A 23,716-nucleotide genomic window follows, 5' to 3' on the forward strand; every position below is an offset into this window, starting at 1 on the left:
TTGATTGCACTGATATGCTTCTGAATGAATTTTGGTCAAAGTCTAAAAGTTGGCTACTTATACATCAGCATATAATTTTTTAAACAAAATTGTCACTATGTAATTCTTTCACCAGGTTGTTCTATCATGAATGCCTGCGAGTATTCCACGACCGGCTGATCAACATCGAGGATAAGAGCTACTTCCTCCACCTGATGAGCACGGTGTGCCAGAAGAACTTCCAGCAGCCCATCCTGGAGGTGCCCGAGGAAGCGATCATCGAGCACCCTCCTCTGCTCCTGTTTGGAGACTTCATCAACTCTGCGGTGCCTAAAGAGAACAGAGTCTATGCTGAAATACCGGACATACATAAACTGATGATTGTACTAAAGGTGAGTGAATATTTAATTGAGGAAAGATTGATTGAGAGTAGATTCTTCAGATCATCCGAATTGACTACATCTTTCATTCGGTGTTGTCTGTTTCAGTAGCACTTAATGACATTTTAGGGTCATCGTGGCTTTGGCAGCTATCCTAAAAAAACTGTCTATCCTAAATTAGAAGTAGTTTCCTCATCAGCCAGATAGTTTTGACAGTTCCAACTCCTTGTCAGACAGTTTTTTTAGGATAGCTGCCAAAGCCACGATGACCCAAACTTCATAATTCATCAACATTCTATCCTATATTGGGAGCATACGCTGATAAACTTTTAGCTTTTATAAAATTACGTAGGTCTGGCGTTCACCAGCTCTTAGTGTAGGAGGCCAGTAATGATACGAGTACCTAATGTTGAAAAGTGTTACGGTTATGTTATTGTAAACTGTTGCTGCTAGGAAATGGCCTTACTGATTTTATAACATATTATATCCTTCTAGGAATACCTAGACGAGTATAACTCGACGGCGCGCGCAGAGATGCACCTGGTGCTGTTTCAAGACGCGGTGGAGCACGTGGTGCGCGTGGCGCGCGTGCTGCGCGCCGAGCGCGGCCACTGTCTCATGGTGGGCCCCGGGGGCTCCGGCCGCCGAAGTGTGGCCACCCTGGCCGGACACGTCAACGAGTGCAAGTAAGCACCACTCCTTTAATAACCCAGCCAGTAACATGGCCACTTTTTAGACATGCCACTGGCAACAGCTGGTCTAGTCAAACACGTCAATGAGCGCAAATGAGTCTACCTACCATACCAGTAGCCTCCCTTTCAACATAGCGGTGCCACTGCCACATGGTGCGCCCCGGGGGTTCCGGCCGCCGAAGTGTGGCCACCCTGGCCGGACACGTCTACGAGTGCAAGTAAGCACCACTCCTTTAATAACCCCCCAAGTAACATGGCCACTTTTTAGACATGCCACTGGCAACAGCTGGTCTAGTCAAACACGTCAATGAGCGCAAATGAGTCTACCTACCATACCAGTAGCCTCCCTTTTAACATAGCGGTAGCCACTGCCACATGGTGCGCCCCGGAGGCTCCGGCCGCGCAAGTGTGGCCACACTGGCCGGACACGTCAACGAGTGCAAGTAAGCACCACTCCTTTAATAACCCAGCAAGTAACATGGCCACTTTTTAGACATGCCACTGGCTACAGCTGGTTTATTCAATCACGTCAATGAGCACAAGTGAGTCTACTTACCATACCAGTAGCCTCCCTTCCAACATAGCGGTGCCACTGCCACATGGTGCGCCCCGGAGGCTCCGGCCGCGCAACTGTGGCTATCCTGGCCGGACACGTCAACGAATCCAAGTGCTTATTATTTTTTTAGGTCTTCCAACTAGCACCGTCATTGTTTAATAACAGCCCAAGTCGGGCTTCTGCGACCTAGTCTATACGGACACAGACGGACTTATAGCATCCTAAAATAGCTCAACCACAACCTTATAGTAGGCCCCGGGGGCTCAGGCAGCCACAGCTTGGCCGCACTTACCGGACACGCTAATGAGTGCAAATATGTACTTGTCATTGCTTCATGACAGCCCAAAATGATCGAACTTCTGTGATCTAGTCTATACGGACTTAGATGGGCTTATAACCTTCTAAAGCCACTGCCTCATGATGGGCCCCGGGGGCTCAGCGTGAGTCTGTCCTGTGAATGTCCCAAAATAACGTGAGCATTATTCCATGACGTGAATTGCACGTTACTGACCATTTATAGTAGTCACCTAACAGATTGTTACCCGTGTTCGAACTTCGCTTAATTGACTTGCTTAAAAACGGGAATAATGTAAAGGTATATCGACCGTGTGATGGTGCTTGCTAATTTGCTCGTTTAATTTGCAAGTTTGCAGCCTCTCAATGTTGATATACGCCTTAATATGTGCCTACTGCAAGAGTATCACAACTGTTCGTATCAGGATATTAAGGCTGAGTTGCACCATCTTACTTTAACTTTGACAAACGTTAAAAATCTGTCAAACCCCATAAAAAGCACTGGTTATTGTTACGATCAAAATAAGGTGGTGCAACTCAGCCTTAGTTTGGTCATAGCTGCTATATCACATGAAAGTCATGACATACGTCAGTTCTAAGACCCCTTCTAACTCTTTTAAAGGTGCATGGGCATGGAACTGAAACGGAACTACGATACGCCGGAGTTCCACGACGACCTGCGCAAAATGTACATGCGCGCCGGCGTCAACTATGAAGACACGGTGTTCCTGTTCACGGACACGCAGATCACCAAGGAGGAGTTCCTGGAGGACATCAACAATATGCTCAACTCCGGTAAGTCCTTATGCCCGGTTATACCATCAATCCCTAATTTTTAAGTGACCCCTATGAAAACAAAATTCCTGTTATGTGTTACCACATAATTTAATGTGTTGCCACATAACAGGAATTTTGTTTTAATAGGGATCACTTAAAAATTAGGGATTGATGGTGAAAACGGGAATTAGATGAAGTGAACGCTCAGCATTATGTGACGCTTTGAGGGGGATCATTTTGCTTGATGTCTGAAAGAGTGTAGCTGCTGTCTGAATATATCGAGTAGAAGGTAGATTGGTTCAAAATTTACTATACATACATATAATTTAAACCCCTACCCCCTTATTACAAAAAGTTAGACTCTGTTTGAACCCTGGTTTAAATTGACATTTAGGTAGTATGGAAATGTCATTTTAAACCAAAGTTCGTCCTTGGTTTAACTTTTTTGTAATGAGGCCACTACAGTCTCCACTAACGGTATGTCCAATTGAATATTTCGTTGTGACATGCCCAGAAATGATTCAAAGATAATGCCTTGCTTGCCATCAATTTTCCTTTCGAAATTTGTTTTCTTATTTTAATTGCTACTAGCTGACCCGGCGAACTTTGTTCCGCCTTAATGGCAATAAATAAGCAGACTTTTTTTTATTTAGAACGGGATAAAAAGTATCCTATGTCCTTCTCCTGGCTCTAAACTACCTCCCTGACAATTTTCAGTTAAATCGGTNAAAAAACAAAAATTGTCGACAATTATAGCAAAAATTTACCAAGTGTTATACCATTTTGGAATCCTTACTAAATGCGCCAAATTATGACGTCACTTGCCACACTCGCGTAGTACATTTTTTTTTCAGTACAGTCAGTTTAAAATAGGCAAAATTTTTATTTTGAAATTTTTTTTGGGAATAATGTATTTTTTTCATCCAAGCTGGAGCAGCTGGTTTTGTAATTTTGATAACAATTTAGAGAAGCATTATTCAGGGTTACATAACAAAAAAAAAATTTGGAAAAAGTGAAGATTTGTGGCAACACGAGCAAAAAGACCGTCACCTGGAGTAGAATTTTTTGATTTTTTTTAAATGCCTATTATTTTTAAAATATGCCACATAGATTTTTTTTTATATTTTTCTGATAAACAGCACAACTTGCCTCAACACCCAGTTCCGGCTTGACGTTACATTACGGGACACCCTGTATATATAGATATCATAACTGCATCATTCGTTTACCAGGTGAAGTGCCGAACCTTTTCGAGGGCGATACCTACGAGCAGGTGCAAACCGGGTGTCGCGGCGAAGCGGGCAAGAATGGCATCAATCCCGCGGACCGCGACGCTGTGTATTATTTCTTCATCAATCGAGTGCGGTCCAAACTTCACCTCTGCATATGTATGAGCCCTGTAGGCGAGGCTTTCAGGTACATATGTATTCAATTGTCAATTACGGGTTTAGTTGAGAGGCAGATTTGGCACATTATGTCTTCAATTGTCAATTACGGTTTTAGTTGAGAGGCAGATTTAGAATTCTAATTTGTTTTAACTAGCGACTGTTTTGTTATATTAACGGTTGTTTGACATGTTTTTAGGGTTCCGTAGCCAAAATGGCAAAAACGGAACCCTTATAGTTTCGTCATGTCCGTCTGTCCGTCTGTCCGTCTGTCCGTCTGTCCGTCTGTCCGTCTGTCCGTCTGTCCGTCTGTCACAGCCGATTTACTCGGAAACTATAAGTACTACAGTGATGAAATTTGATGGGAATATGTGTTGTATGAACCGCTACAAAATTATGACACTAAATAGTAAAAAAAAGAATTGGGGGTGGGGCCCCCCATACATGTAACTGAGGGATGAAAATTTTTTTTCGATGTACATACCCGTGTGGGGTATCAATGGAAAGGTCTTTTAAAATGATATAAAGTTTTCTAAAAAACATTTTTCTTAAAGTGAACGGTTTTTGAGATATCAGCTCTCAAAGTCGTAAAAAGTATGTCCCCCCCCCTCTATTTTTATAACTACGGGGTATAAAATTCTAAAAAAAATAGAGGTGATGCATGCTAATTAACTCTTTCAACGATTTTTGGTTTGATCAAAGTATCTCTTATAGTTTTTGAGATAGGTTGATTAAATTGACATAATAAGTTTATTATATTTGCTGCTACGGAACCCTTTGTGCGCGAGCCCGACTCGCACTTGGCCGGTTTTTTTTTTGTTTGACATGTAATTCTATAGGTTTAGCGCATAACTAAATCAGTGCCAAAGGTATGGGAGCGGCGCGGGAGTGTTATTCAGATTGTGTCAAGGCCAATTCTAAATGTAAAAATAATAAAATAATCACCGTCATTTTAGCCATTCATCCTTTTTGCATGCGATACGAATATTCACATAAGAATCAAATCATATCTATTGGAATACAGGCGACGCTGCCGTATGTTCCCGTCGCTCGTGAATTGTTGCACGATCGACTGGTTCACGAAGTGGCCGCCAGAGGCGCTGCTATCGGTGGCCGAGCAGTGCCTGTCGCCGATGGGAAACATGGACATCGTCGAGAAGATTTCCAAGCTTTGCGTTACAATGCACGAGGTAAATAACAGTCATTCTAATTTAAAATAATTTAACATAATAGAAACACTTATGCCCGTATTCACAAACATTACTATGAGGTCTCACAGTGCGCGTCGACGCACAGGATGACACATGAACCAATCACATAGCTCTATTCAGCGCTGTGCGTTCGATTTCCTGATTCACTTAAGCAAGTATCGTTTGTGAATACGGGCGTTAGATCTTTAACCTTCTTTGGGGCACAACATATTGAAATTGTTCATTGGTTTGACCTTATAACTGAGTGAAGATCAAATTATAGTACAAATATTGTAAAAAAGCAAATTGTTAAAATGTTTAGGAATATTTCATAGTTATGATGGGGTTTTTAAAAATAATGCCAAAAAAAATAACAGAACTTTAATATAAACACAAAAATAAAACGTAACATTGTAAAAATAGTATGTACTGTTAAATACATAAGTTAGATACATATTTTACACGCATGCTAACAAATTACTAATAATCTAAAAATAAAATAAAATCAATGAAATGATTCCCAAATGCTTTCTACACACTTCAAAAAGGAGGAGGAGCAGGCCAATATTCACAGATTGTTATTCTATTAACGGGGATAGGTAACGTGAGTTAATCACATCACTCAAAACCACTAATTATGTCTGCTCGGCAATCGTTAAACTCTTGTCGAGTTGCTTTGATAAACTGGCTTAGATGATCCCAAGCTTCGGTATCTGCGTTAGATTTATTCTTGATTTTAATTAAAGCGTGACGCGACCTATTATTCGGCGGAACATGTTTGATTTCGTCACATTTATATATTTTTAACTCGATGTAGTGGGTACCTTCTTTCTCGGTGGTTGACTGTCGTAACACACCGCAAGGAACCCTTTTGGAAAAGCATGAGTAAAGAGGTTCGTTACTTTTTTTGCGGAGTTTCGGCATGTTGCGGGGATCTTCGTCGCTGTCGCTGTCGGAGACGTCGCTGGTAGACATCTGGCGGGTGTCGGGAGCAGCACTAGTACTTGCTCGCTCTTGAGGCACGCGAACACTACGAGAGCTGTAACTTGTAACTTTCTTCAACTCGCGCTCCAAACTGCTGCACGTCGAAGTTGATAACTTGTTCTTAACGTTCGCAGAATATTTATCGTTCTTCGCTGTTCGATCTTCAAAAGAAATAAATGACTTATTAAACGAACTTTTCTCCTGAAGCATAGAAAACAGTTCGTAGTTACACTTCCGACGGCAAACTGCAATAAACTTTACAAGATGGTACCATGCTTTAGTGCTAGAGTTGGTTCTATTTTTTATCACAATATTTGCTTGCCGTTTATTTATGGATTTCACTTCATTTGTTTCAAGTGTTTTTAACGTTATGTAAAATTTGCCAACTTTATTTTTTATCATTTGTTGATATACTGTACGGTATTTTACAGTGAAATATGAAAACATTTTGGAACAATAATGTGTAGATCTATTACCGTTTTTAATTTCTTCATCGTCTTCACTGTCCGTGCCGAAAAGGTCGTAGTTCGAGTACCTTTGCGTGGTCGCGGGCGCGATTGCTACGCGCCTGCGCTTTGCAGCCATTGTAGGAGGACTTGACGACATTTTGTTCGGAGCAAACGTCTCGATGTATTCCACCGAAGAGTCTGAGTCAAACTGAAACCTGAAATAAAATAATGCTAAATAATAAAAAGGAAAACATACAACATGAATAAATAAATATTAAATGAGGGTTAGGTGCGATTTCCATACTTTAAAATTACGGCCGTTAACATATTATTTTCCTTACATTTTTCCTCTTCTTGGACAGGTTGTACGGACACCGGTCGCTAGATACGACTGGACTCGTTCCATAATTTTCCAGGCTTATATACACACACACCACGTGTACTTACTAGAGATGTAAATTGACTTAATCTGACCGGTCACGATGGTCAAATACCAAAAATGATCGGTCAAAAACGGTCAATTTCAGTCAATTTGACTCAATATTGCTGTACTACCACCGAATAATTTATTTACTTAGGTACCCAATTTATATACAATTTTAAATGAAGGAACGTTAATCTATCTATCTATATAAATAAAAATGAATTGATGTTCGTTAGTCTGATTAAAACTCGAGAACGGCTGGGCCGATTGAGCTGATTTTGGTTTTGAAATGTTTATCGTAGTCCAGGGTGGGTCTAAACGCTGAGCAAATACGCGCGCGATATTGTTTTTCTGTGACAGACAAAATTCCACGCGGTCGAAGCCGCGGGCGGAGAGCTAGTTTGTAATAAATTAAGAGAGAATAAGACATCATCAAAGACATTGCCATTCACCTATAATGCATGTGAGCGGGGTGCGGGGCAATTGTGTAGGGAAAGAAAGAGAGCACAATAAATCATTACAAAACACTTAGTTTATTGTTTCAATTTAGAAGTCATAGACTCACTGTAAAATGTTTTACTATAATAAATCTATACAAACCACTTTTTTATTTCAATTAAGTTTTTGTAGACTTTTATCAATCACAAAATCTAAGAAAAAACTAAATAAGTTCTAAACTATTACTGAAATCAAATTGACCGAAATTAACCGTTTTTGACAGTTTATGACTTGTTTTTGACCAATTTGACCGTAAATGACGGTCAGTCAAATTCAGCCGCTTTACTCATTTTCAACACTAGTACTTACTGATATTATTCTTTTATGGAAAATATGTTCTTTTGTTTTTTTATACTCACAACGGAAAAGTTGCATGCATGTTGCACCTGATAGAAAATGATGATGAGGCCAAGTTGGTGGAAGCGAACTTCACGCGGATTCCTCGACCACAGATAAATCTTATTGTTAATGTGTTATTTGGTACAAATGTTTTAATGCGCTTGAAGCTTTCCCCAATTTGAATGAATCCATTTGAACACTAGAATCGTCACTTGTATTTTGCATGCTCTTTCTTATTTCCTTGTAGGACGTAGACGTGATGACGGACCGGCTGTACCAGGAGATGAGAAGGTACTTCTACACGACGCCCAGCTCTTACCTGGACCTGCTCAAACTGTACCTGAACCTGCTTGATAAGAAGCAGCAGGAAATCATCCGCGGCCGGGACAGGATCTCTTGTGGACTGCATGTTAGTATCTTTTTTCAATCATGAAACTATCACATATTATTATCATCATCATTACCATGAGCCAGTATTTATATTCAAATCTGTTCATTAGTGTTCATAAATACAACACACATACATTATGGAAGCGGCATGGGAGGGTTGACATAATATGACGTAACAACGTATACAAATCTGAAGCACATCTGAAGTCTCGCTTACGTTTGACGTCACAAAAACACCCTCCCGTGCCGCTACCATACCCCAGGCACTGACTGAGTTATAAGCTAGAACTGTAGAAAATGGTATCAACTGCCCAATTTTGATTCTCTTAGAACAAATTCCTATGACTCTACTAACCTAGATATTTCTGTTAACATAATCATTTTATTTGAAATTCAAATCTGAACACTTTATTGCGACTACTTTTTTTACTATTTTTGTTGTGGTTTTGCAAAGTCTATACGTTTCCATTGCACAATATTTTGAAGTAGTAAATATTAAAATTGTATTTGATCCTTGCGCAAAGTTTGTGCGGATGGGTCAGAAAGAAGACGAGCGTTTAAGTCACGCGCATCGACGGGGCGATGTTTTCGTACAAACGTGTGTAGATTGGGTCTGACTTTCGTGTATATCACTACAAACGCGTGTCGACGACGCACTTATACGTTGTGTGTATAGGCCCTTATTTGCATGTGAGGGCACATGATAGGGCAGCCCAGCGTAGTCCTCTTATTGCAGACTAAAGTAATTTTTGTCGTAGTTACCGTAGCCGTAAGCGGCTTGGGAGTATTCATTGAAGGTTTTCATTGAAATCTACATAGACGTAATCTCACGCAAAATCTAATTCCAAATGTTTCACAAATAACTCTTTGTCAGAAACTATACGAGACGTACGAAGTGGTCGGTGTGATGGAGCAGCAAGTGCGGGACATGGAGCCGATCCTCGCTAAGAAGGCGGATGAGGGCATCGCGCTCGTCAACCGGTTGAAGATCGAGCAGGCAGCCGCTGACGAGGTCAAGCGGGCCGTCATGAAGGACGAGGCAGAGGCCAAGGTCAGTATGAGAGCAGACACGTGCTGTGGGAGATATAATATGGCCTAAGGATCAGCATTCACCGGCAGCTCGAGACATTGACAAACACGGACCACTTGAGCAGTCACAGTCAACTGCTTGAGCAGACAGACAAATTGCAGGCTGCAGCTATTATGGAATCGCAAAGGACTGCATTCGTAAATTTAGCTACGGTCAATGAAAGTCATCATGAGCGAGGGACGAGGTCGATGCTGCGACGAAACTGTAATCGATAGCAGTCCACTGCTGGACTGTTTCCCCCAATATGCTCACTTTTACACTGTCTTCGGCTTGCCGCTTCCGACCTAAAAGGCCGTCATGAAATACGAGGCTGATGAAAACTAATATAATGCTTAATCCATTGTATAAGATGCGAGCAAGTTTGTGCTTTATTGCCAAGATATTTGTTTAGTCTCGGCGGAGCGAGAAATCACTCGTGTGAAGGCGCACAAGTTGCGATTTTGCGCAGCATCTTTATTCTTCACACCGATGTTACGGCGTACACGCAGAGACAGCCTTTAAAGAATGGTCAACTATGAACTATTCTATTATTTAGGTAAAAGCTGAAGAGGTGAAGCAAATCGCGGACGAAGCGAAAGCTGACCTGGCGTTGGCAATGCCGGCCATGGAGGCGGCGCAGCAGGCGCTGAAGGCGCTCAACAAGGCCGACATCAACGAGCTGAAGGCGTTCCAGAAGCCGCCGCCGCTGGTGCGCTTCGTCATGGAGCCAATCTGCATACTATTCGGCGCCAAGTAAGTTAATAACCACAGATCACAGAAACCAAAGGGAGATGTGACAAGGGGGTGGGGCCGGTGTCGCAACTATATGCCCAAAAACAGAACACATTTCTCGTGACAGCAATGATGACAGCGGTGACATCATATGTCAAACAGTTTTTGTTGCTTGCGTAGTACTAAGTATTATTCGAACGTTGAGTACTGATACCTGATGAGTCTGAAACAGCCCTGTCGCAAAATCCGTGAAAAAAGCATACATAGCATGGAAATACTAAAAATAACCTATACTTTTGGTCTGTAGCTTTTTTTACTAACTAACAATTTACAAACTAAACTACTCAAGTTATATTAAGGTACTTTTGCATGTTCTAGACCCGACTGGGATTCGACAAAGAAGTTGTTAGCCGACGTCAACTTCATCGGCAAGCTGGAAGAGTACGACAAAGACCACATACCAGACGCGACGCTCAAGAAGATCAAGGTTTACTTGACGCATAAGGATTTCAACCCTGACACCGTGGTTAAAGTGTCAAAGGTAAGTTATTTAACCCTTTGTATGGCAGTGGGAATATTGTTCCCACCATATTACACCTTATTCTATTTTCGAAAACCCAATAACAATGGAAAATATGAACTTGCTATGTGCATTGAGTAAGGGGTTAAAATACTGCAGCAGAACTTGCTGTTATTATTGATTTGTCTCTAAAAAGAGACAAAAGATAGAGAAGAGAGTATAGTTGAGATGGAGCCATAGGAAGTGCTAACTAAGCCTTGAACGCGTTCTCAAATAGTTAGTATTTATTATTTTTAGGTGTGCAAATCAATGGTTCTTTGGGTACAAGCCATTGACATGTACGCGAAAGTATTCAGAATCGTCGAGCCCAAAATTCTCGCGTGAGTATAAAATGCTACTTATTTATTTATTTATTCCTTGTGTACACATATACACTTCTAACATAATACTTTATTACATACTTACAGGCATAAGGAAGCAGCGGGTATATTGAAAAGTGTGATGGCTGTATTGAAAGCCAAACAAAAGGAGGTCGAAGCGATTGAGGCACAGCTTGCCAAAATGTTGGATGAATTGCGAGTGAGTTGTCTTCCATCTTTCCTTCTACCTAATATCTCTTGACAGTAATAATTACGCAAGGATTATTTTCTGACAAGCCTTTTGACCATAGGATATTGTCATATGGTCTGGTAAATAAGGGTGAACTGAATAAAGTTTATTACAGTCATAGAAAATGTTCATCCGAAACAGTTATACAAAATAAATGTGTTTCCTAAGGTGGTGGAAGAAGAACGCATCAAGCTCCAAGCAGACGTGGACTTGGCAGCCGCGCGACTGTCGCGAGCCGGGAAGCTGACTCAGGCCTTGGCTGATGAGAAGACTCGTTGGGAGGACAGCGTTGCGGTAAGTTTAAAAATAACACCACAATGGATGGTAAGTTCTGAGAGAAATTATGGGCAGGGCGCTTCCATTTGTTCACTTAGTAAACCATAGGTCGGTAATCCCTGACTCGCGAGCCGGATGCGGGCCTTTGGAAATTGTGGCTTTTCTATTCCTATTATCGAAATCCTTATAAACAAAAAGCCACAGAACTGGTAGGTCTTTAAAATGTGTTTTTTTAATTGTCACATTTGTCTGTTCCATCTTAGAAAATTCCCGACCCCTGCACTAGATCAATTACTATAGTCTTTTTCACGTAAGATGATCCGTATGACACTTCAAGGTTATCCATATTACGCATACTACATATGCAGAATATTTTTGAAAAAATATTTGTATTTTATTAGCAATATAATAAAAATAAACTAACTACTTGTCTTGAAATATATAGTAAAATCTGAGTCTATTGATTATATTTTAATTAAATACGATGTAAAAATATTATTTATTTAATGTACGCAATGTGTGAAACGGAATAGATTTAGTGCTGGGGTATTTCTTGTATAATAAAATCGATTATTTCCGCGGTTCATTAATCGATTGCAGTGAATACTTAGTCATTAAAAACATCACAAAAATCAACTATATTTTTCGATTATTGACTTTAATAAACACATTGAAAATAAATTAATAGTTTTTAATTTAAAGAAACAGAACCAGTTCTTTTTAGGAATCGTTTTTTTGAACACGAACCATGAAATTTGAATATTATCTATAAAAAATTGTTACAATAATATTTGTAATTAAAAAAAACATGTTTTTTGTTAAATAACACCTACACAAATTATTTCTCCAAAAATTGGTTTTACTAACTCTTCGAAAAAAATCGATAGATGAATCGCTATGGTTTAGTTATGTGACATCTCTAAATCTTTCAAACTCGAAACGTCATACGGATCATCTTAGGTGAAAAAGACTATAGGAAAACCCGATTATTGGAACATTTTGCTCCTACAACAAATCGAATGATAAAAATGACTCGAAATGTGACTTTTAAGATTTTATATTGTGACTTGATATCTGAATTATCAGCTGACGAAAGTCACATTTATACACAACTACTCTAGATCTTTGACTATAGTAACTTAACCCTTTAACTGGTATAGAGAAAAATATTTTTCATTAGTTTTGTACCTTATGTTTTCTCAATAAGGTTCAAAATATGGTGGCAACAATTCTGCCACTACCAGGTAAAGGTTTAAACTCATTTTTGATCAATCATATCAAAAAAACATTTATTTTTGCAAATAGGCTTTTAAAAAGCACTTACACGTCCCAGTATTAACCCTTTAACAGTTATAACATAATCAAAATATTCATTGTTTTTGGACCTTAAGTAAGATAAACGAATAAGGTTCGAAATATGGTGGAACATATCCAATATATCCCATTGCCTTGTAAAGACTTAACCCTACCACTGCTTCGAGACAATAAATGGGCCAGTGCTAAGAAGAAGCAGCGCAAGAAACTCAGTCACTATTATCAGAGTAAATAAAAATGAGTAAATCATCTTCATAGAAACGCGGCACAACTGTTCGGCGCAACACCCCACTAATCCACGCTAAATTTTGTCAGTGTGTGCGTGCGCGCCGCACACGTATTGGCGCGCTCACATACAAACCGCGCTCGGTGCGTTTCTATGAAGATGACCTACTCATTTGTATTTATTGTCTCGAAGCAGTGGTAGGTTTAAGTCTTTACAAGGCAATGGGATATATTGGATATATTCCACCATATTTCGAACCTTATTCGTTTATCTTACTTAAGGTCCAAAAACAATGAATATTTTGATTATGTTATAACTGTTAAAGGGTTAATACTGGGACGTGTAAGTGCTTTTTAAAAGCCTATTTGCAAAAATAAATGTTTTTTTGATATGATTGATCAAAAATGAGTTTAAACCTTTACCTGGTAGTGGCAGAATTGTTGCCACCATATTTTGAACCTTATTGAGAAAACATAAGGTACAAAACTAATGAAAAATATTTTTCTCTGTACCAGTTAAAGGGTTAAGTTACTATAGTTAAAGATCTAGAGTAGTTGCGTATAAATGTGACTTTCGTCAGCTGATAATTCAGATATCAAGTCACAATATGAAATCTTAAAAGTCACATTTCGAGTCATTTTTATCATTCGATTTGTTGTAGGAGCAAAATGTTCCAATAATCGGGTTTTCCTAGTAATTGATCTAGTGCAGGGGTCGGGAATTCTCTGCTATTATCACCCGCAGGCCGCGACGCACAAGTTATACTGCACCACGGGCGACATTATAGTGGCGTCGGGCTGCATCGCATACTTCGGCGCCTTCCCCTCGCACTACCGGCGCGAGCTCGAGCGCAAGTGGATCCGCCAGTGTCGCCACCTGGAGATACCCTCGTCCGATTCCTTCGAGTAAGTTATTTTTAATACTGACCAGAATGCACCACGATAAACTTTATCGAAGCATTTTATCGATAAGATTTTATCATGGCGGGCGTCCAAGAACGGTTGGTCGCTACAGCAGTCCCGAAATATCCTCTTCAGACTCCTTCGAGCTATCGAAAAACTGTGTAACAAGTGAGGTGGCCAAAATGTTGTCCGAGCTTTCTCCCTGAACCACCACTCAAACCTCGAGCGCTTGTATTCCAGCAGAGCAGTCCGGAGATACCTTTTTCCGATTCCTTCTAGTGAAGTGAAGCAACTGTACTCTACGACACCTGACATAGCCGAAATGTTGACTATTTCACTACCGCTGCAGTCTCGAACGTCAGTAGTCCAGCAGCGAATACTGGATGCCTTCGTCCGACTGCGACCACTGAGCTTTCCCTATTAGCACTGATAATACAAATGTAAGACACACAACTTAATCTTTACGACAAGTATGTCGCCCCGCACCAGTATTTGTCAATAAGAAATTTACAGCCCGTTTGATCTTTGAACCATTACTTTGTAAAAAAAATATGTATAAGATTATTCACAATCTGTCGGTCACTAATTCATTACTTAATTGTTTTTGTTGTTTGTACCTCAATTTTCGTATCTTTGTTCACCGGTATGCATGGACTATAATTATCTTTCTTAGGTGTATCGTAGATGTAGTACCATCTATTGTGGCGTCCAGAAAAATCCTGCAAATTGAATCCTATTTGCTCATATCTAATGATCAAGCATAGATTTCAGAGCACAAAAACCAAGATGGTAGTTGTGTTGATTTTTCTCGTTGATTGTCAACAGTTTGATCGCGATAATGGCGGATTCGTACACGGTGCGCACGTGGAACTCTCAAGGGCTGCCGCGCGACGCTGTCTCCACCGAGAACGGTATCCTGGTCACGCGAGCCGGCCGCTGGCCTCTCACCATTGACCCACAGGAACAGGTGAGGAAAGCTTCGACCAAACCAACGCTAAAAAATCGTTTTATACTTATCAACGGAAACGTATTCCTTCTTTAGTAAATTTTCCGTTGTATAAATTTTGAATTATTTCTATTTTTATCTCGGTCTAGAAAACTTCATTGCGTCATTGAAATCATTATTCAAACAGAAAACGATTTGTTAGAGTTAGACAATAAATGTGTGCGATTAAGTGAAATTATTCATGATCCAGATTTGTTTTGACTCGTGTTTGTATTACATTACTATCGCGTCATTTATCTTGTGTAAACTATTGACAATTATGCAAGCTTGGTTAAAAACGATGCTAAAACGTCAAGTGGCAAAAAACGGAACTAATAACCCAATATTGACAGTAGCCTCCTGTAAATGTTATAAATATATGGGACACTTCAATGATGTTCAAAGTGGCAAAAATCGGGACTATAACCAGGCCTGTTCATCTCCGCGAGCTTACATCGAAAACAAAACACGCACGATGGCCCACCTACAGGATACTATTCGACAAGGCCTCACATACGAGCGAACATTGACTCACGCACGCGTATTCTTGTGTATGATGGAAGAAATAAAGAAAATGGTGTACTAAATACTGTGCAGTATTTAACTGCCTAAATAATAATAAAAACACAGAATGTACTTTTTTAAGTTGCCTCAAGACACTGAGAGGTAAATAAGTAGTTAATATTATTCATGATAATTCATGCTAAATCATGTATTTCCTCCGCCATTTTCCGCAGTTTGGCACCTCACGTCACATCATTTTACCGAAGTCAGCCCTATAGCTTCGGCGCAGTGCCAATCACTGACGTATGTCAACAAAATGGTGCTTGACTCTTGAGACAGGCTAAATTACACCATATTGTTAATGACATTGAGCATACATTTTTTTTAAATACCTTCTCGAAGTAAAACTTCTGTACGTAGTACTTATTATTATTCTGTGCTATAACCGAGTATTCATAGGAGCGCCCTTCGGTGTTGTCCAATTATATTATTGATTATAATAGATTTGGTTTCCTTGATAGGCTAACAGGTGGATAAAGAATATGGAGCGCGACAACGGGCTGCAGATAACGAAGCTGACTGACGTGGCGTATCTTCGGATCCTTGAGAACTGCATCAGGCTCGGCTGGCCCATGCTCATCGAAGACCTCGGCGAGACGCTCGAAGCCACCCTGTCGCCTGTCCTGCTCAAACAGACGTTTCTGCAGGTTCGTTGTACAATTCAATTAGGTAATTGAAAGCACAAACCAATCACTTTATTCTAAGCACACCTTATCTAAAAGAACAATAAATTCTAGCCCTCATACCTAAGCTTTGAAATGCAAATTGATTAAGCTCTACTTGTCTCTGGTAAATTGAAAAGGTCAGGGTTCGTGCATTGGAGATAATGACCTGATGATGACGATGAAGCATGTTTGTATGTGTTATATCTGTACAAGCTTTTTTTTTTAGTTTGAGACTAACATAAACAATAGACGTTATCTATGTTGTCTATGGTCCTTCATGAAGTCATCTCCACTATAGGACCACTACTCTTTTAAATTTACCTAAGACATTTAGCCTAGTTTAGTCGGCCGATAGCCGATGCCCATACTGAGAGAGTCTGTAGTCTGCAATTACTGCAATTTGCAACTTTTTGTCGGCTGATAGTTGGGTCGGGCTATTAATCAGTATGGACATCGGCTATTGGCCTACTAAAAGTCAGTACTCTGCAGGAAGTCTTAGCCTAGGCGCAGACCACCGACTTGTATTAAAAATCGGCGATACCAAATCGGTGTAGCGTGCGCACTGCCATACATGTTCATTGTTCATACTGATCAACAGCCTGATTCAACTATCGGCCAACTAAAAGTCGGTGGTCTGCGCCTAGGCTTATGGAGCTTATGGGCTTACACTTCCCACGCTGGTCAGACGGGTTAAGGAGATCTATACCTCTCTAGATATTTGTTTATGGCCGTCTCCTGATCCACTTGGGCGCCAAATAAAATCATTTAGAGTAAATGTTCTCCTGCACTGCTCTCTAATTTACCAGGTCCATGGTCTACTAGATATTTATTTATTAATTTTAGGCTGGCCGCCTGCTCATCCACCTGGGCGACAGCGACATCGAGTATGACACCAACTTCCGTCTATACCTCACCACGAAGCTGGCCAACCCGCACTATCTGCCCGAGATCTGCATCCAGGTCACACTGGTCAACTTCACCGTCACGCTGTCAGGACTCGAGGACCAGCTGCTAGCGTTAGTTTTGTTTCAATACCCACAGATGTCACCTAGCTGACACCAGTCTGTTTAGTCCTAGAGATAGATATTTTTATTGCACACAACACAACAGACAAAATTACATTAAATAGCAGTAGCAGCAGCTAGTATCGACAGCTTCAAGCTGCGACTGTACTATGTGTGTACGTAGTACACTGTACTTTGTTATGCAGTTGCAGCTGGGAGCTGTTATTAATGGCTGCTTGCAGCTGCAACTGCATAGATGTAGAGTTACTGGTATTAATCACACGTGCGACATTCACGCACAGTTGTTCAGTTTCGGACATTTTAAATCTTTATCAATCAACTGCTGAACGTAAAGCTCTCCCGATGCACACACTGAGCCCGTACACTTACACCTTACCGCTAAACACTCCAAAGATTTGTGTCGCTATATCTTTTTCTCAGCACTGGCTCATACGAAGCACTGATAGATCAATCGGTACTTTTAGCTACATGTGTCACGTAAGTTCAACCAAAAAGTGGCTGTGACATACGGACAGACAGACAGACATGACGAATCTATAAGGGTTCCATTTTTTTACATTTGGATTTGGCTACGGAACCCTAAAATTGATAACAAAAGGGTATCTTTGCACAACTACACATCACATTAAAATTTTTAGATCACAACACAAGTATTTTTTATTTTTATTTTAAAATTGATTATTATTTATTTAGTGACATAACAGTCCAACAGTAGTTTTATATATATTCGTATGTATATCCACTGGTTTTTGATGTAGTTAGTTTAAATGAATTATGTAAGTATGTACAAAGTAATGTAATATAGTAATTGTAAGTAGTGTAATATAAACAAAAAAGAATATGCTTGTAAATAAGTAGAATATTAAATTTGTAAATATACCATACCTAGTTCATATACACATTTTAGTGTAGTAAAATATATAAATAAATAAAGTTATTATTATTATAATATCAATTCATTTCACCCTAACCATAACATAATCATATTAATAATTATGTCTGTTCATGTGGAATTGTGGATTGAGTGATCATTTTTTCTTCTATACTATGAAATATCCAAAAAGATTACTGTATTTTATTAAATCTTCCTCGGTATTTGTTAGGATTGAAGAGATAATCACTCGCACATATTTAGTACCGTTGACATAGATAGGTTTAGCCCTAAAGCTAAGCGTCCACTTGTCGGTATCGTACGCAACGGACGCATCGTACGAAACACATCGTATCGGATGTGCGATGCGTACGATGCGGACAGGTGGACGCACTTATATGAGTTTCCATATAAATAATACTACGATCCATTGCGTGCGATACGTCCGATGCGTACGATACCGACATGTGGACGCTTAGCTTAACGAGTAAAAATTTGAAAGTTCCGCCTTTTCGCAGCCATGACAGTAAACGATCTAATTCGAACCTGCATTGTGCCTGCATTGGCGTTACTGGTATCAATTTTTCAAACGGTAAAACAAAATTATTTGGGAAAATCGCCGTTCGGCTCATAATCTGCTGTTTTAAGGATTTACTTTGACTCAATTATGACCTAAAAAACATTATATAAATGATTCTTTATTCAAGTAACCAGGACTCAGTTTGTTAGTAACAATTGCACTTAAAAACTATGTTAGTTGAAACAAGATGTAAAATAAATTGAATTTAGATTTAGATTTAGAATTGAAATAAGTATCATAATAAATTATACTCATTTCAATTCCAAACCCACAATTAAGTGTGAGGTTATGCATACATGAGTCATCCCCGCTTCACTCCATAGGCTGTGTCACAGCAATGCCTCACGTACACACAATCCAACCTGCTCGCAATCATGGTCAGGATGCTGTTGCCACTACTCCGGACCCTGCGCACCAGGGATGCACATTTTTTGCGCATTGTGGTAAAAAAGCAGTTGACAGAAAAGATTATGCTCTTGTTCAGGCACATCGATAATCGCATGGTCTGGGTTCTTATTGATCATACAAAAAGAGTTGATTCTACTACAACAAATACAACTACTACCTACAGGGCCAATAAGTCTAAAAAAATTGATATCCCGAAATGACTGATTGCTGATGATAATTTGTATGGAAAGGCACTTCTTTTTATATTTGAACTTCGGTTCCTTTGGAAAAGTACCTATATTGTAGTTGCATTTCAGCAGCAGAATCAAAAATTTTTGTTTGATTGTTCTACATGTACCTACAGTCCTACACTAATATTATTAAGAGAAAAGATTTGTTTTTTTTTTGTATTAAGTAGGTAAATAAGCTTCGAGACAACTGGACCGATATGAAAAATTCTTTCACCATGAGAATTCTACATTATCCCCGATGAACATGGGCTAAAGAACATCGATGGATAAATATACTGCGACAAACCGAGATTAACGCCTGGGAAGACGCGGGAAAAAGTTGGTCCTAGAGTGATGAGAAATGAAAGAACTAAAAAAGAAACAATTACTGTCAAAAAAACAAGGTCCGAAAAAACATCTTTTTTTCTTTTTTGCAACAATATCTAGGCCAGTATAAAATAGACGTATTCCACTTTGAGCACCTGCCCAAATAGCATCTGCACGAATAGCACCTGTCCTATTCCACTCAGAGCACCTATCGATATTTTGGGCAGGTGCCCAAAGGCCAGGTGCTATTTGAGCGGGGGTGCTCAAAGTGGAATCCCAACTAATATTATAAATGCGAAAGTAACTCTGTCTGTCTGTCTGTCTGTCTGTTACGCTTTCCCGCTTAAACCTCGCAACCGATTTTGATGAAATTTGGCAGAGAGATAGTTTGAGTCCCGGGAAAGAACATAGGATAGTTTTTATCCCGGTTTTTGAAACAGGGACGCGCGCGATAAAGTTTTTCTGTGACAGACAAAATTCCAAGCGGGCGAAGCCGCGGGCGGAAAGCTAGTACGTCATAAAATAACACACTATCGTTGCAACAATAGCGACGTGGTGCGCCTGGAGAGGCCGGACCTGGAGCTGATCCGCACGGAGCTCATCGTGCGCATCAACGCGGACAAGGCCACGCTGCTGGAGATCGAGGACAAGATCCTGCGGCTGCTGTACGCCTCCTCCGGGAACATCCTGGACGATGAGGAGCTCATCGAGACCCTCAACGAGAGTAAGGTGCGTGGCCCTCAACGAGAGTAAGGTACGTGACCCTCGACAAGAGTGAGGTACGCGACCCTCAACGAGAGAAAGGTACGTGACCTTCAACGAGAGTAAGGTACGTGACCCTCGACAAGAGTGAGGTACGCGACCCTCAACGAGAGTAAGGTACGTGACCTTCAACGAGAGTAAGATACGTGACCCTCGACAAGAGTGAGGTACGCGACCCTCAACGAGAGTAAGGTACGTGACCCTCGACGAGAGTAAGGTACGTGACGTGACCCACAGCGAGAGTGAGGTACGTGACCCTCAACGAGAGTGAGGTACGCGACCCTCAATAGAGTGAGGTACATGAATCTCAATAGAGTGAGGTACGTGAATCTCAATAGAGTGAGGTACGTGACCCTTAACGAGAGTGAGGTACGTGGCCTTCAACGAAAGTGAGGTAGGTACGTCACCCTCAACGAGAGTGAGGTACGTGACACTTAACGAGAGTAAAGTACGTGACCCGCATAATTAACAGTTTCAGACATTACGATCGGGAGCATTCAGCTCACGATCGAACACTTGTTGCGCGAACTTTTACTCTCGCCTGTGTGTACTTTCCTTTACGGAAACTTAGCTTCAAGTTCCAAAATAACCTTACTATAACAATAATGATACATGCATGGGTGCACTGATGAAGGGGCAGAGATTCTCCCCAGGCGAAAATGTAACCCTCTACATAATGTACCTTAAATTCCGTTATTAAGAGCAGTAGCTCCTGCCTAAAAAATCTGATTTACCTCCTAAATCAGACTGTACCCGGGCCAAAAGATGGGTACGCCCTGGGTTGTGTTTTAATGATTTGCCACCAGCCAAATGTATACGTATGTCGGGAGGACAAAGCCCGATGTTCGGTTTCAATGTTGTATGAATTTTTTCCACATTAGGTGATTACTTTTAAAAAAAAAATTGTAACCATGATGTTCATATATTTAACCCGACATACACTTGACCGGTATTATAATAAACGATAATATTATGTAATGTCCTTTAGTTAGATAGTACAAATTGATCATTCTGTTGCTATCCTATATTAGGAAACGTCAGAGATAATCAACGCCCGCCTTGAAGAGACAGAAGCAACGGAGATCAACATATCGGCAGCCCGAGAGAAGTACAGGACAGTGGCGACGAGAGGCGCTGTCCTCTACTTCGCCGTGGCCCAGCTCGCTGACATCGACCCGATGTATCAATTCTCCTTGAAGTACTTCAATCAGGCATGTTTTTACAAGCTTTTACTTAAATTAGCCAGAGGACGTCCACTGCTGGACAAAGACTTCTCCCAAGGATTCCACAACGACCGGTCCTGCATCTACTTAGATGCTTCCCGCGTTCTTATCAGATCGTCGTCACACCGAGGAGGCCTACCCACATTGCGTAGGTAGCCTGACCTGAGAACTTTTATGCCCAAAATGGCCATCCTACTATGTGTAAAACGAAATAAGATTTATTAGCTACTCCTGTGCCAATGACGGTTTGTGGGTAAGTAGGTACCTAATCATATTATTAGGTACTCATTAATGGATAGTCTCTGAAAACTCCGCTACAGAATCTATTATTTTAGTTCAATTTGATGATATTTCATCCCAATCCTTGCTGAATTATCTAGGTCGCAGCCTCGCAGCTCGGAAGTTGATACTTTCCACGCACACATTTACAGGTTACCTAGGTAGCAAGTGAATGTGTGCGTAATTAGGTTCGTGACGCAGGCTTCGCCGGGGTCGGGCTAGTTGCCCTCGGCGCGAATCGATACTGCAAAATGCACATGCGCCGAAACGCAGGATCAAAATAGCCAGCTCGCCACCCCCGGGCAGCCCCGGCCAGCAGCCCTGTTATCAATGCTTGCAATAAAATATTTGTTTCTTGCATGCATCCCTAAGTTGAATAGATACAAATTACCCAATTTAGTAGATGCATACGACTAATTCACCTAAAATACCTAGTTACATTAGAGTAGAGTAGCAAAATTATTGATTGGTCCTTTGTCCGATGTCCTACTATTAAATATTTGACGCAAGTAGCCGTTAGCATAAGTAGTAGAAGAATGGAAAATCAATGCATAACAGTCATAAACTCTTTAAACTCTTACAGCAAGCAATCTGATTGAAATGGAATACCTAATCACGTAAACAGTATTCGTACTCCCCCATACTTATGCCTGTTTTCACCATCAACCCCTAATTTTTTAGTGACCCCTATGGTAAAACTTAACAGGAATTTTATTTTCAAAGGGGTCACTTAAAAATTAGGGATTGATGGTGAAAACGGGCATTAGTCCCCATGCCATCTCTTATTAGTTGTTCATACAATCATACATATCCAGTAATCAGTGAACAGAGGCTGTCATTATTGCATTGAGGTGACATTGTATCTACAATGATTGAGCATTAACGACGCAAACAGTCGCGTATTTAAGTCACGCAACAAGTCCGGGTTTGAAAAATGAAATTGAGCAGTTGATATTTTTGCTACCTCATATAAAAATTCATATTTAGCCGCCCCGCACTTGAACTTGAATCTGTCTACCAATTTATTTAATTAATTTAGGCTATTATAGTAAACAGCAATATCTATGCCACAGGTGGCGGGTTTAGGGTTACCAGGTTTGGCTTTTTAGGGACTTGTCCGGCTAAATATTGTCTTGTCCGGCCTTTGTCAGGCAGGCTGGTTTTTTTAAAAAGGTTTTTTAAATATTTTTGTAATTTTATTTTACACTTTTTAGTTGTATCACATGAATCACATCTCTGGGCCCTGGACATTATTAAGCACCAAACTGCTCGGGAAGACGAATCCAACGAACCCATACTCTATAAGTTTCCGCCGTTCGTTTAGGAGTTCCTATGGCTACTTCCTGACTCCATCATCAGGACCCTGGACATCATCTAGCACTTAAGTGCTCGAAAAGACAAATCCAACTAACCCAAATTCAATGCGATTCCGCCGTTTCGTTAGGAGTTCCTATGGCCTAATATTATCAGGATAGTGTCTGGTCCGCTAATGTGTTCCTTACAAATACCTATTGCATTCTGCGAAGCTATGGCATTAGGTCTCCAGACAACTGATCTGTAATACTGACATTAACATTACTGTCATTATTCCTGCCTTCGGTAATGACATTTTCCTCCTTATTACGAAAAAGTTCAACCAGTCTAACTTTTTGCAATAAGGGGTCTGACTAACCACGTACAAATAGCCTTTTCGCACTATAACCGTCGTTCCTTAATTCCACCCACGCCAATGTCCGCTAAGGTGTTTTTTAACAAATTACATTCTGCGAAGATAAGTAAACTATGAGAAGAATCGTACCTACCGTTGATCAATTGATAAAATCACTTATTATT

General features: G+C 40.4%; 1 protein-coding gene across 1 annotated transcript in view; it reads left to right on the top strand.

Annotated features, from left to right (window-relative positions):
* The window catches only part of Dhc16F (Dynein heavy chain at 16F), a 65,039-nt gene that overhangs the window by 23,117 nt on the left and 18,206 nt on the right, over nt 1-23,716 (top strand). Inside the window, exons 37-54 of the mRNA XM_028323317.1 lie at nt 116-371; nt 855-1,045; nt 2,524-2,696; nt 3,911-4,094; nt 5,088-5,253; nt 8,195-8,356; nt 9,212-9,388; nt 9,963-10,159; nt 10,517-10,679; nt 10,956-11,038; nt 11,126-11,237; nt 11,436-11,561; nt 13,828-13,988; nt 14,811-14,952; nt 15,996-16,181; nt 17,043-17,215; nt 20,168-20,348; nt 21,413-21,592. Of these exons, the coding sequence (XP_028179118.1) occupies nt 116-371; nt 855-1,045; nt 2,524-2,696; nt 3,911-4,094; nt 5,088-5,253; nt 8,195-8,356; nt 9,212-9,388; nt 9,963-10,159; nt 10,517-10,679; nt 10,956-11,038; nt 11,126-11,237; nt 11,436-11,561; nt 13,828-13,988; nt 14,811-14,952; nt 15,996-16,181; nt 17,043-17,215; nt 20,168-20,348; nt 21,413-21,592 (3,013 nt within the window). The remainder of the gene's footprint in view (nt 1-115; nt 372-854; nt 1,046-2,523; nt 2,697-3,910; nt 4,095-5,087; nt 5,254-8,194; nt 8,357-9,211; nt 9,389-9,962; nt 10,160-10,516; nt 10,680-10,955; nt 11,039-11,125; nt 11,238-11,435; nt 11,562-13,827; nt 13,989-14,810; nt 14,953-15,995; nt 16,182-17,042; nt 17,216-20,167; nt 20,349-21,412; nt 21,593-23,716) is intronic.

Source organism: Ostrinia furnacalis, unplaced genomic scaffold, assembly GCF_004193835.3.
Source record: "Ostrinia furnacalis isolate ACB-3 unplaced genomic scaffold, ASM419383v2 OfSCF0635, whole genome shotgun sequence".
Taxonomy (NCBI): Eukaryota; Metazoa; Arthropoda; class Insecta; order Lepidoptera; family Crambidae; genus Ostrinia; species Ostrinia furnacalis.